This window comes from Macaca fascicularis, chromosome 20, assembly GCF_037993035.2.
Source record: "Macaca fascicularis isolate 582-1 chromosome 20, T2T-MFA8v1.1".
NCBI classification, from domain to species: Eukaryota; Metazoa; Chordata; class Mammalia; order Primates; family Cercopithecidae; genus Macaca; species Macaca fascicularis.
This window is the reverse complement of record NC_088394.1, coordinates 64,141,042-64,155,811: the sequence shown is the minus strand read 5'-3', so window position 1 is coordinate 64,155,811 and position 14,770 is coordinate 64,141,042. Positions and strand designations below refer to the sequence as shown.

General features: G+C 41.2%; 1 protein-coding gene across 27 annotated transcripts in view; it reads right to left on the bottom strand.

Annotated features, from left to right (window-relative positions):
* LOC101925346 (lysosomal phospholipase A and acyltransferase) overlaps positions 1-14,099 on the bottom strand; it is a 188,799-nt gene extending 174,700 nt beyond the window's left edge. For 26 of the 27 annotated variants that reach the window (XR_012429038.1, XR_012429041.1, XR_012429040.1 and 23 more), the window contains exon 1: positions 13,731-14,099. Coding sequence is in view for 18 of the 27 variants with exons in the window: in XM_065537315.1 (XP_065393387.1) it covers positions 13,731-13,833 (103 nt within the window). In the remaining 9 variants the exon portion in view is untranslated. Of the gene's footprint in view, positions 1-12,846; positions 12,970-13,730 lie in introns of those variants that run through there. The other variant, XM_065537316.2, reaches the window with a different exon arrangement.
* Between the last annotated feature and the right edge of the window lie 671 nt (positions 14,100-14,770).

Here is a 14,770-nt window from a genome sequence, read left to right as displayed (position 1 = left end):
CCCCACTGTTATTAATCTGGGATCAACAGGCATACTTCTCTCTCTTTCTTGGCACCTCTATCAACTCCCATGCCAATCCCCAAGGACTCTGACAAAGCAAGAGAAAAAGCAAGTGCCAGAAAAAGTAATTGCATAGCAAAAGTCAGGTTTACATTATAAAGTCCCACAACTGGCTGGGCACAGTGGCTCATGCCTATAATCCCAGCACTTTGGGAGGCCAAGGCGGGCGGATCACCTGAGGTAGAGAGTTCAAGACCAGCCTATCCAACATGGTGAAACCTGTCTCTACTAAAAATACAAAAATTAGCTGGGCACAGAGGCACACATCTGTAATCCCAGCTACTCGGGAGGCTGAGGCAGAAGAATCACTTGAACCTGGGAGGCGGAAGTTGCAGTGAGCAGAGATGTGCCACTGTGCTCCAGTCTGGGTGACAGAGCAAGACTCTGTCTCAAAAAAAAAAATTAGCTGGGCATGTGGTGCATACCTGTAATTCCAGCTACTTCAGCTACTTGGGAGGCTGAGGCATGAGAATCACCTGAACCCAGGAGGCAGAGGTTACACTCCAGCCTGGGCAAAAGAGTGAGATTCTCTCTCAAAAAAAAAAAAAAAAAAAAAAAAAAGTCCCTCATCAATTGCTAGAATACCGTGGATAGTAAGCACAGACGATTCTTTTGGTTGACCCCCTCCCAGCATCCATTTTCTCTTTCTTCCTCCCTAACAGATTTTCTACCTTGTATCCACTCCTCTCCCAAGCAGCCTTGTGTTTTGGGAAAGCCAACCACATCCTCAGGCCAAGGCATAGGTCTGGTTGGCTAAGAATAATTCCACTCATCTCCCACGCAGCCTTGTGTTTTGGGGAAGCCAACCACATCCTCAGGCCAAGGCACAGGTCTGGTTGGCTAAGAATAATTCCACTCATCTTTACCAGTAACTAATTTAGGAAAGGGAATGTAACCCAGTTTTGGTCAATGAAATGCAAGGTTAAGTTTGCTGAAGGCTTCTGGAAAAGTCCTTTGTCACTCTTAAAAAGAAAACAGCTGTGTGAAGCCAGCATCTGTGTCTCCTTCCTTCCCCTCAGGAAATATCAATACAAATATAACTATTTTGCATATATTTAAACTAGAAAATTAAGAGTATTTTACTATTTCTTTCAAATAGTAATCAGATGATTAAAAAGTCAACAGAAGTTCTAAAACCATGATCACCTAACATTTACTAGGTAACATGTATGACAAAACAGCTTTCTTGCCTTTGCTCTCAAAGGGAGAGTTCTGGTAAAACTCAGAGACAACTGGGTATGTATAAAAGAGAGAAAAATTCCAAAAGAGTACTGATCTTGAGAGAGAAGAATAAATGGCAGATGGCAAACTGGTCAAAACATGTGGCTATAGAAGGTAGAATAGTTTTGCTTGCATCCTAAATTCAATCAAATAAATAGTACTCATTTTTTTTTGAACATGTGAAAGCAAAATGTTAACCGTGATAAATGAAACTACCCTAACAATTGAGCATTTTTGAAATTCTGAATTTTTCCTCATTCAGGTTTAGGGCAATTTTGATGACAGATTTAAATGCTTTAAACTTTAAAAGCAAAACAGCCTGCAAGATGACAAATCAGACCCTAATCATGACAACATGGGGGGGATGGTGCCAAAGACAAAGGCCAATTTTCTCCTTAGAGTAAACTGCCTCAAAACCTAAAATGGTATCACCTCTTGACCTCCAGATCCACAAAGCAGCAAAGAGAAAAGGCCCCAAAGAGCTAAATTTGGGCCTAGCACAGTTAGCGACATAGCGATACAGTACCCTCTATTGGTCTAACTGTATCACTGCTACCCTTTAAAATTTTCTAGAGCAGGCAGGAATAAGAAGCATCCCTCAAGTAGCTCTTTTGAGCCCGAAGCAGAAAATCTAGTCACAGGAACACGTGTAATTTGTAAGACATGACTCAGATATGTTTGATTCCATATGCCCAACATGACCCTTGCCTCACCATAGGAAAAACTGAGTATTTCTGTACTTAAACTCTTTCTGAGAATAGCAAGGCAAGAGGCAGGCAGAGCAGAAAGGGCCCAAAATTTGAAGTCAGAAAACCAAGGTTCAAATCCCAGCTAATTCCACTTTCTAGATGGTCAAATCCATCTGCATTTCTGTTTCTCATGTATTAAATGGAAATAATACCTCTCTCTAGGTTATCATGAGATAATGCACATAAAAATACCTTGCACATAATAGGTACTCAATAACACCGGATTAAATATTTATCTAATATATCACAAAAAGTTACAAAATGATCAAAATTATAGGTTGTGCAAAAAGAACTGTAGGATTCTCTTTGTTGTTGTTCTTGTTTTTAATCCACAAGAAGGAACTTTAGGCTTTTCAAGCAAAAATTAAGCAACTTACTGGAGAAGACCAAAGGACTAGGAGTCAGAAGTCCTGGATCTCTATTTTGATACTAACCAGTTAAATGACCTTGGGCAGGTCAATTTGAATCTCAATTTCCTCTCCTGTAAAATAGAAGGACTGAATTAACTTGAAACTCTATGCTTTTTAACAATATCACACAATTAGCAACAGAAATGAATCTAGAATCCAGATCTAGTTCAGTACTACATCAAAATATCTGTAAGGTGTCTCACTAAAGAGAAAGTCTTTGGTGAACACGTTGATGGCAGATCAGGAAAACGGGTGAAAGGAAAGGTTTCACACTGGGACTGAAAAGAGATGAATAAAGGTGATGAGCTTGATGTACAAAGTAACAGATACAAAATGGCAGAGCACAAAAACTGTAAGGAGAGGCAAGTTACAGACAAAAAGGAGTGGGAATTGAAGATAACCTCAGCTATGACTTTCAGAACTGAATTAGAAGAAAATATAAAGAGAAAACTATTAATAAACAAATCCAAATGGAAGGAGACCAAGACTTTCACCACAGGGCAGACAGAAAGGGGGAAATAAAAGTCATTTTCAGGAAGTGGCAAAATTTACCAGCCAATTAACCCAATAAATGGACAGCAATAAGCTAAGTCAATTTTTAAAGTTTAACGTATTAAAGAACTACAGACATGGGAAATATGGTTTGAATAATAAGGACAACTCGATGCACTAACAGTTTGTTTTTGTTTTTTAAGAAACAGGTCTTCTTATGTTGTCCAGACTGGTCTAGAATCCCCAGGCTCAAGAGATACTTCCAAGTAGCTGGGACTAAAGGCACAGGTCACTGCACCCAGCTTCGATGTACTAACAGTTTCAATCAGAACCATGAAACCATCTCCAAGAGCTCTGTTTTTCAAACTGAAGGTACTAAGTGATCTGTCAGTGAGCTGTGACAAATTTTTTAATGTAATGAAAATGTCAGAGTAATGCCACGCAGTAAAACTAAACACTGTTCTACATGGAACATCTGTCTCAGTTTGTGTGTATAAACACGTATGTGTGTGTTGGGTTGAAACAAAATGTATTTCTTGCTCTGGCTCATGGTTAAGAGGTCTCAAAGGCCGGGTGAGGTAGCGCATGCCTATTAATTCCATCACTTCAGGAGGCCAAGGCTGGAGGATCGCTTGAATCCAGGAGTTTGAGACCACCTGGGGCAACACAGCAAGACCTCATCTCTACAAAAAATTTTAAAAATTAGCCAGGCATGGTGGCACACTTGTGGTCCCAGCTACTCAAGAAGCTGAGGTGGGTGGATCAATTGAGCCCAGGAGGTTGAGGCTGCAGGAAGCTGTGATCACAACACTGCACTCCAGCGTGGGCAACAGAGAAAGACCCTATCTCAAAAACAAAAGTCCCCAAAACTTTGTATAATGGAAGTTTTCATATATACCTGAAGTACAGAGTCCCCATATACCTATCATCTTGCCTCAACAACTTCTGATCATCTTTTTTCTTGAGTGTTATTTGAACTACCTTTACAGACAGAAAGTGAAAACTATAAAGAAGTGTTGATAGCAGAGGAGCTATCAAATTTCCTTAAACCTTTCATGTCCAATAAAAAATAAGTAAAATTTAGATTAAACTTTCTATATTTTCCCCAAAGATATTTTTTATGTAAAGGACAAGATTAAAACTTTAGTATTCAGCCAGGCGCGGTGGTTCACGCCTGTAATCCCAGCATTTTAGGAGGCCAAGCCAGGCAGATCACCTGAGGTTGGGAGTTTGAAACCAGTCTGACCAACATGGAGAAACCCCACCTCTACTAAAAATACAAAATTAGACGGGTGTGGTGGCATATGCCTGTAATCCCAGCTACTTGGGAGGCTGAGGCAGGAGAATCGCTTGAACCCGGGAGGCAGAGGTTGCGGTGAGTCGAGATCCCACCATTGCACCCCAGCCTGGGCAACAAGAGCAAAACTCCGTCTCAAAAAAAAAACTTTAGTACTCAATATGATTTCACAAATGACAAGATGTGAAACACAAATTTCAGACCTTGTTTGCTCTAAAATGTTCACAAATAAAAAGAAATTATGTCTATTATTTTTGTTTCTACCAATTATTAAAAATGCAGATTAAAAATTTTAAATGATTAAAAATGTAGTCTTAAAATCATGAACAAGTTATCTAGCTTCTTTTCATCATGAATAAACTGAAAAGTTCATAGAAATGACAACATCAGACTGACAGATACAAGCAACATGATCAAACAAATTAAAACTTTATAAACAATTTCGCCGGGCGAGGTGGCTCAAGCCTGTAATCCCAGCACTTTGGGAGGCCGAGACGGGCGGATCACGAGGTCAGGAGATCGAGACCATCCTGGCTAACACAGTGAAACCCCGTCTCTACTAAAAATACAAAAACTTAGCCGGGCGAGGTGGCAGGCGCCTGTAGTCCCAGCTACTCGGGAGGTTGAGGCAGGAGAATGGCGTGAACCCGGGAGGCGGAGCTTGCAGTGAGCTGAGATCCGGCCACTGCACTCCAGCCTGGGTGACAGAGCGAGACTCCGTCTCAAAAAAAAAAAAAAAAAAATTTCAAGCTCTTAAATTACTAGATAATAAATGGATTTTTCTAGCATCATATAGTTAATTAGAAAATATTTTTACAATGGAAAAGCATCTACTCAAAAGCATAAGATCAGTTTACTTCCTATTTATTTGTGCCACTAACTCACCCACCATCTCACTGTTAACACTACACAATCAAAGGGAGAAATGAGTTTTGTAAATCAGACATATCACGCTAATTTTTATTTTCTGTTAATTTGTTAAGCCAGTTTTTTTTAACTACAAACAACGAATCCTATTAACTTCACAATGCTGTTTTAAAAAGTGAATATTTTTCCTATCCTAATCTAGTGCCTTAAAGAATTTGAAGAGCTTTTGAATGTCATTTTTTAAACTTTTTATTTTGTGGAAATTTAAGAACATAAAGAACAGAGAATATTATTGTGAACCCCCACATACCCATCATCTAACTTCAACAATTTCTGAATGTCATTTTTTCCTAAAAGCCATTTTTATTTAACAATTTTTACTGAAAGATTTTTTAAAGCAATACTGAAAAATATTCACATTTAAGTACAACTCACAGTCTATTAAAGTGTTCTAGTCAGTGATTACCTTGATGAGAAAAAAACGCTTTTATAAATATTTTTACATTTAATACAAATCAACTTACTGAAAAAGTTTTAAGAGAAAAAAATTAACCTGAATGTAATCCAATTTCAGAGCTCAAATAATCCTATTTTCTAATTAAATCAAACAGCAAAGCTGATGAAAATTAATAAATACAAAATTAACACAAAATTTTAAGACAATGAAAAACATATTTTAAAATGTAAAACTCTCACCTGCTGCTGTAACATAAGACATTCTGAAACTGTACATTACGTAGGAAAATGAAGCCTTCAGGTTACTTCTCTGGTATACCTGGGATATTCAGGCTTTCATAGACTTGTGGTTCCTTTTCACACGATTTTTTTTTTTTTTTTTTTTTTTTTTGGAGATGGAGTTTCACTCATTGCCCAGACTGGAGTGCAATGGCACGATCTCGGCTCACTGCAACCTCTGCCTCCCAGGGTTCAAGTGATTCTCCTGCCTCAGCCTCCCGAGTAGCTGGGATTACAACAGGTATGCGCTACCACACTCAGTTAATTTTGTATTTTTAGTAGAGGCGGGGTTTCTCGATGTTGGTCAGGCTGGTCTCGAACTCCTGCCTCGTGATCCGCCTGCCTCAGCCACTCAAAGTGCAGGGATTATAGGCGTAAGCCACCGTGCCCAGGCTTTTTTGTTGTTGTTTTTTCTTTTTTGTTTTTGAGTTTTACTCTGACCCCCAGGCTGGAGTGCAATGGTACCATCTCGGCTCATTGCAACCTCCACCTCCTGGGTTCAAGGAATTCTTCTGTCTCAGCCTCCCAAGTAGCTGGGATTACAAGCACCTGCCACCACACCCAGCTAATTTTTTATATTTTCAATAGAGACAGGGTTTCACCATGTTGGCCAGGCTGGTCTCGAACTCCTGACCTCAGGTGATCCACCCGCCTCAGCCTCCCAAAGTGCTGGGATTACAGGTGTGAGCCATCATGCCCAGGCTCACACATGAATATTAACTAATATTAACTAGAACTGTCCCAAAAGATTAACTTTCAGCTGTTGGTAAACTACCAATTCGTAGCCTATGTTACTTAAATTTTAGAGCTCCAATTGCCAACAGGTGAAAGTCATACAATACAATTACGTAAACATTACTAGAAATGCAAAAATATATGCAGACCCACATTATGTTTCAGTTTAAATGATGGCTCTTAAAAAAGCTTGCTCCTGCTTGTGACTCTCCTAAGCCTACCTGAACAAACTCACTCCTCTTAAATTCCACTGTTACTTGAACCTCATATGGCATGCCTGGGCAAATTTGATGACTTGGATTTTGTTTTAGAAGCCAGGCCTACTGCCAAGTCTGCTGTGTCTACTCCCTGACCCAGCAGGACAGCTTTAGACAACACCTTCCTTATTTATGTTACTGCTGTGAGCAAACTACTGCTTACTATCAAATGAGGCTCAACCTACTCAGGTTTCCTATCTTTTAAGAGTAATGTGGGCTGGGCGCGGTGGCTCAAGCCTGTAATCCCAGCACTTTGGGAGGCCGAGACGGGCGGATCACGAGGTCAGGAGATCGAGACCATTCTGGCTAACACAGTGAAACCTCGTCTCTACTAAAAAATACAAAAAACTAGCCGGGCGAGGTGGCGGGCGCCTGTAGTCCCAGCTACTCGGGAGGCTGAGGCAGGAGAATGGTATAAACCCGGGAGGCGGAGCTTGCAGTGAGCTGAGATCCGGCCACTGCACTCCAGCCTGGGCGACAGAGCCAGACTCCATCTCAAAAAAAAAAAACAAAAACAAAAAAAAACAACAACAGTAATGTGACTACCTTCACTATATTATGGCTTCTTAAACCTCACCTCTTATTTAAAAGAAAACATTACCACACTGAACCATCTACTACTCAGCTAGCAATACGGAGAGGGAAATCAGTGACACAACTCATTAACTTCTCTTAAAAGGTCCCCATTTTATATATCACTATTTATGACTTTCTCTGAAGAAAAAGTAATACTACATTTTCTCACCAAAAATGTCCTTATGATTCCATTTCATTTAAAAAATAAATATAGAGCAAACCTCAAAAGCAGAATTTGGACTATGCCTTCGATAAAAATAAATACAATTTTAGGCAAAGTTTACTGGTTGCCAAAGAAAGGCAAGTCATTATTATAAGTTGATTCTACAGCTTACTCTAAATTATTATCTTGAACGCTTAAGATACAGGCCTTACTTAACCTCCACAACTTCTGGGCTATGTATATAATACCCAAGTTTTAACTTTTATATCACCTAATAAAACTACTACAGTATTACTTCTAATAGTTAAGAATATATGCCAAAATATCCTTTCTGGATTGGCAAATAGGAACACCTAAGAAAGTACAGGAACAGCTCTTGCAATGATGAACGTTTTTAACAAAAACATGACAATGAAACTTTTTCCTCGATTTTTCCCCATACTTGCTCAAACACATTTTTTCACTAATCTAGACCACAAAATTCTGCCAGTTACCCCCAGAAGCATCTTTGACACATCAGGAAATGTGTCAAAGAAACAGAGTATTATTCTTCCAAATGAAACGTTAAAATATTTACCATCGACTCAGTCGTCTAATACATATTCTCACTACAGAAAATGCTGACCTAAGGTATGAAAATAAAGCTACTAAGCAGCATCCAAAACCTCCTTCACAGTACCTAATGGGCTGTACAAACACACCATCAAATTTCTACAAGAAACCAAGCAACTTCCTCCTTTTCATACTGATTTAAATATCCAATTATATACTTAAATGTTCAGCAAATCAACCAACTTTCACACTGTACTAAGAACTTAATTCAAGAAAGTGGAAAAATATAATTAAAAGTGTATTACTTTCAGTATTTGATAAAATATAAGAGGTAAGTAACATTTAAAAGACTGGAATTAAACAGATAAAAATGTCTTAAGACCAAATATTCTAACTCATGTAAGGTTTAAATTGCTGAATCTCTCATCTGCCCTAATCTCTTTTTTTCTTCTTTTTAAACTGCTGTTTGTAAATGCCCTACTGTCTCTCAATGTTTTAATTTAGCATGTGGAGAAAGGTCTAGGAAAGAGAAGGAAGTAAAAACTAGCCTATTTGTGTGTGTGTGCGCGCGCGGGCGTGTGTGTGTGTGTGTGTGTGTGTGTTTAAAGAAATGTGTGTGTGTGTGTGTGTGTGTGTGTGTTTAAAGAAATGTTGGCCGGGCGCGGTGGCTCACGCCTGTAATCCCAACACTTTGAGAGGCGGAGGCGAGCGGATCACGAGGTCAGGAGATCGAGACTATCCTGGCTAACACGGTGAAACCCCGTCTCTACTAAAAATACAAAAAAAAAAAAAAAGTAGCCAGGCGTGGTGGCATTCGCCTGTTGTCCCAGCTGCTGGGGAGGCTGAGGCAGGAGAATGGCGTGAACCCTGGAGGCGGAGCTTGCAGTGAGCGGAGATTGCACCACTGCACTCCAGCCTGGGTGACAGAGCAAGACTCCATCTCAAAAAAAACAGAAATGTTAGGGGGGAGTGTGTGTGCGTGTGTTTAAAAAAATTTTAGTTACCACCACTTAAATAAGACCAGGACTTAGGCCGGGCGCGGTGGCTCAAGCCTGTAATCCCAGCACTTTGGGAGGCCGAGGTGGGCGGATCACAAGGTCAGGAGATCGAGACCACAGTGAAACCCCGTCTCTACCAAAAATACAAAAAATTAGCCGGGCGCGGTGGCGGGCGCCTGTAGTCCCAGCTACTCAGGAGGCTGAGGCAGGAGAATGGCGTGAACCCAGGAGGCGGAGCTTGCAGTGAGCCGAGATCGCGCCACTGCACTCCAGCCTGGGCAACAGCGTGAGACTCCGTCTCAAAAAAAAAAAAAAAAAAAAAGACCAGGACTGTGCTAAGTGCTTTAAATACATTATCTCATTTACACAAGATAAAACAAAAACATTGACTACAAATGATCAATAAACACTGAAAAGTGAGAAAATAAAATTATCTAAGAGACAGTAAACTGGATCAGATCTCCAAGCACTAAGCAAAGTAAAAACATTGTTGATTAAATTCTAGGACAATTTCTAGGAAAAGTTCCTCAACTTGCCATATGAAAAAGTTGTATATTAAAGGAATATCTGAAAAAATTACACATATCTTATCATCGAGTAAACCTCTTACAAAAATACATATTGTAGCTAAGATATTTCTCCCCTTTGAAAAAACAGCAGTAGATAAGATAGTATATAGCACATTCCTTCCAGTAACTCTCATTCAGGACTAGAAAGTCAATATTTAGTAATGAACCCTGAGAATGAAACTCTGAATTTGCAAAGTACAGATTATTATAACATCAAACTTAGAGATAAACAATCACTACGCTAAAATAGAGTACCAGAGGCTGCCCTTTATAATGGCAAATAATGTTAATGGAATACATTAAACATGTGCCTATTTTAAATTTCCTATTTACTGCTGAGGTATATCATCTATTTAGAGTTAGATATTAAGTAAAAGAATGTTTAAAAAAATAGTTTAGTTCATTTTTAACTGGAGAAATCAGAGACAGCACTGTCATCTTATATTTTAAAAAAACAAGGTAGGCTGGTCTGATGGTAGTGAGTAATTAGAATGTATTAACATTAGTGTCACTAAAGTTGGTATACAACTCCCCACTGCTAAATGTGACTGTCTGAAAAAAAAAAAAGAAAGAAAGCTAAAGACTCTAGGGTCTTAAATTTTCTTTAATGGAATAAAAATCTCAAAATACCTCTGCAAATAACAGTCTTAAAAAGTCAGTCTTCAGTCACAAATGTATACAACATACAATATTATCAAGCATTATTAAGTCCATCTCACATCATCTAATTTCCACTTTACCAAGCTTGCTTAGGACATTCACTAAAATCATCCCTTGCCCTGTCCTCACTCTCTATCCAGTCACCTCACTATTTTTCAAAAATCTTTTCACTGTATGGAAATTTAGTTGTGATACAAGTACTCCCAAACCTTTAGAGATGTAAAACCACTGCAGCCCCAAATTACCAAGATGTAATTTATGGAACTCATCAATAAAAGCCAAAGAACTGAAACAACTCTCATCAATTTCCTTTACCACGAAAAAGCAGTGAGCAATGATTCAGAACTCAGATGTTATTTATTCACTTATTTAACAAAATATTGGGACTGTGTGCAGTGGCTCACACCTGTAATCCCAGCATTTTGGGAGGCTGGAGTTCCAGAGTAGCCTGGGCAAGATAGTGAGACCTCCGTCTCTATTTAAAAAAATATATATTGGGCCGGGTGTGGGGGCTCATGCCTGTAATTCCACCACTTTGGGAGGCTGAGGCAAGAGGATCACTTGAGGTCAGGAGTTTGAGACCAGCCTAGCCAACATGGTGAAACTCTATCTCTACTAAAAACACAAAAGGTAGCCAGGTGCGGTGGCACACGACTGTAGTCCCAACTACTCGGGAGGCAGAGGCGGGAGAATCACTTGAATCCTGGAGGTCTAGGCTGCAGTGAGCTGAAATCACGCCACTGCACTCCAGCCTGGGCGACAGGGCGAGACCCTGCCTCAAAAAAGAAAAAAAAAAAAAAACATATATATATATATATATATATATATAAAATATATGTAAAAGAACTGTGCTAGGCACTGATAATATAACTGAAAAAGATACAGACACTATATCTGACCTCAAGGAACTTCCATTCCAGTGAGGAAGAGAATCCAAAAATGAGTTCAGCAAACACACTGATACAACCCAGCAAGGATCTGAATTCTACCAACAATTTTATTCTTATTTTCCACATTATTGCATATATTATCCTAAAATCATTTCAGTGAATCCACTTTGTTCCTTCAAACTACATACTCATAATTATGCTTAGTAAAATGAAAACTTACTCTGTGAACAAATAATTCTGAAAACTTAGCTGTGAATATATAACACATCCTCAACAGAATTTCAAAATTAATTGCTATGTGTTCATAGCAGCACTATTCACAATAGCCAAAAGGTAGAAAAAGCCCAAATGTCCATCAATTGGTGAACAAATTGTGTTCCTTTATACACACACACACACACACACACACACACACACACACGATGGAATATTATTCAGCCACAGAAAGGAATGAGGTAGTCAGACACAAAAGGTCACATATTATATTACCCTATTTACATAAAATATCCAGAAGAGGTACCATAGAGACAGATCCCAGACTGGTGGCTGCTAGGGATTGGGAGGAGGGAAGGGAAAATATGGGGCAACTGTTTAATGGATACTGAGTTTTCTTTTGGATGAATAAAATGTTTTAGAAGTAGACAGAAGCAGTAGCTGCACAACACTGAATGCAGTAAATTGTTCACTTTAAGAAGGTTTGTTTTTTCATACGTATTTTGCCTTAATATTAAAAAAAAAAACTTTTAAAAAATTACCGCTCAAAATATTTTAAAGTGGACTTTTTGTCACAAATAAAACTGCGGATGTTTACCTTTGGAAATTTCAGTTATAAATCAAGCTACAGATAACTCCTTTTAGACCTATTTTAATAGCAAAATGGCTTTTGTGTATGACAAAGATCATTAAAATTTTTTTCATAGCTTTGAAATGTTATTCAATATTTTGGTTGTATATACAATTCCTACTTATGTAGTCACTCAATTCCTTTATTATTCATATGTTTGGTTAACACCCTTATTGATCATATATTTGTATATAATATGCTCTAATCAAGTTTGTGCCCAATAAAAGTTTGCTGACATCATCAACTGTTTCTCTCTTTTACAATAAAAATACTCAAGCTGTTTTTCTTTCAAGTCCCGATAATCTAGGTACAATTCAATGCTACACTCTTCACAAATGCCACTTTTTTTGTTTCTTCCTCTACTACAAAATGCATCACCATTCACAGATTTCCTAGTAGCACAGTTATTACTTGGACTATGTGTCTCCTCCAACTACTTCCCAAACTCCTTAAGGAGCCTCAGTCCTCTGCATCATCATCATAACACAACAAGGTCCGTAAGAGTGGTTCAACGTAATAGGTGCTCAAATTATGTGAATGGAATTGAAAATAAACGCAGCCAACACATAACTATTATAAATTATGTACTACAGTGAAAAAGACATCTAGCATATTAAGACTAAAAGGACCAATAAAATAAGTACCGCCTAGAGAATCCTCATGCCTCACGTTCAGGTATGTTTTGCAATGCAACTCTACAGAACAGTCTATTGAACATCAACATGAACATTAAGAAATTCACCTCACACCAGGCAAGAAAAAATATCTTACCCATTTCCTTTGCGAAGTTCGTATGCATATGTAACAGGGAAACTGAACTTAATGAACCACAGTATTCCAAACCAGGTCACAAAAGACCTCTAAGTCCCCAGTCATCCTGTTTCTATTTCCTGATTGGTCTGACCTGCAAGCATTATGGTGCCCAGCTTGCCCAATTCAAGATTTCCTTTAAAATATCTGCCAAGGAGAGGTTTTTCTTTAAATAAAAATCGACTTCTAGAACTTTCCAGGAAAATTATGAAAAAAGCAACCCGCGATTAAAAAAAAAAAAAAAATCTTCCGGAACATTTTATTCAAGTAAGGAAATCGAGTCTCCAGAAAAGTCCCGTTACAGTTACACTTCGAATTAACTGTGGGTGATAAACTTGCACGAGTGGACGTTAACTCGAAAGCATTACTCTCCTAGCAAAGTAGATTTAAAGAAACATGTGCGTGATTTTTAGAGGGGTCCTACCGTTGAAAAACAAGCATCTTTCAAACGCACATTTCAAGAAACGACCTAGAATAGATGAAAAACCCAGTGCGCTAACAATTCACAGGGACATTTTCCTTGCAACACATTGGCAAAGCAGCAACAACCAGACGCCACTTGGGCAGCAGCCCGGACCCTGGGCCTCCAAACCCCGATCGTCCCGGAGTCGAGTTCCCCACTAGTTTGCTTCCAGCCAAGCCCGCCACCACTTCCACGTTGCAGCGACCCACACGCCTCCTCAGCGATTTAAATCCGTTTTTAACTCGCCACACACACGCGCGCGCGCGCACACACACACAAGGGGTTATCGGTCTCCGGTCATCCAAGAGAACAGGGAGGGAGCGAGAGATCCTGCGAGCGAGAAGCGGGGTCGCTCCACGGTCCCGCCTGGCCCGGCACCCACCTGCAGGCCGCGAGCCCGGGGGCGGCGGCGCCGGCGCCCCGTCCTCGCCAAAGACGAGTTTGAAGTCGAGCTCGTCGTGGGCACCACAGTTTGCAGTAGTCATCGGCGTGGCCCAGGGTGCTGCGGCTCTTCCTCAGGCGGCGGCGGCGGCGGCGGCGGCAAGCGGCGGCAAGCGGCGGCAAGCGGCGGCAGCAGCTCCTTAACGCCGCTTCATGCCGGGCCGCGCGGGCCAAGAGGTCGCAACTCCACAGCAAACTTTCCGGGCGGGGCCCGGGACGGCGAGCGTTCCGTTCCGAGCTAGAAAGCTGGCCGCGCGCCGAGCAGCACCAGGAGCCGCAGCCGCCCGCCACCGGTGCCTAAGCCTCCACTGTCGCCTTAGCCAATATTCCCCGCCCCCCAACAGTCGCCGCCACCGCCGCCGCGGGCGCGCTCTCGCGCCGTGCCGCGCGCCCGGCCCCGCCCCCTACGCGTGCCCGTCCGACCTGGCTGCCCATTGGCTACTAGCGCGGCGAACTGGTGCCGGGCCCCGCCCCCTCACAGGCCTATCGCGTAACTCGGTCTCCGCGAGAAGGAAGTCACGTGAACACCCAGCCCCGAAGAGCCCAGTTATTTCTCGGGAGTTGTAGTTGGTCTGCGTTCCCTCGGCGATTCCTTCTAAATTAGACGAGAGAAGGCCGATAGCCTCTGTAATTGGATAGGGGACCACCACTGGCCAGTGGAGAAGACCTTTTTCCTCATTGGGCGGAGCTCATGTTCAAGAAGGGGTGCCGAAGCACTGAGGTTCTGGGTTCGGTGATGTGGGTGCGCATCGTGTTACTCCTGATGGCTGGCTTTAGGGAAGGCATTAGGGCCCCGCAGGGTTACCTGGACGCCGCCCACATCCTCATCCCCCCACCTCAACTTTAATGGCTGAGTCTCCAGAGGGCGGGGACCGGACCTAGTGTCCAGCTAGGTTGGGGCGAAACCGAAGGAGGCAGGTTGCGCGACAAGTCCGGACTCTGAGCTCGCGGTCGCCGCAGGCCCACCCTCTGCGGGGCGGA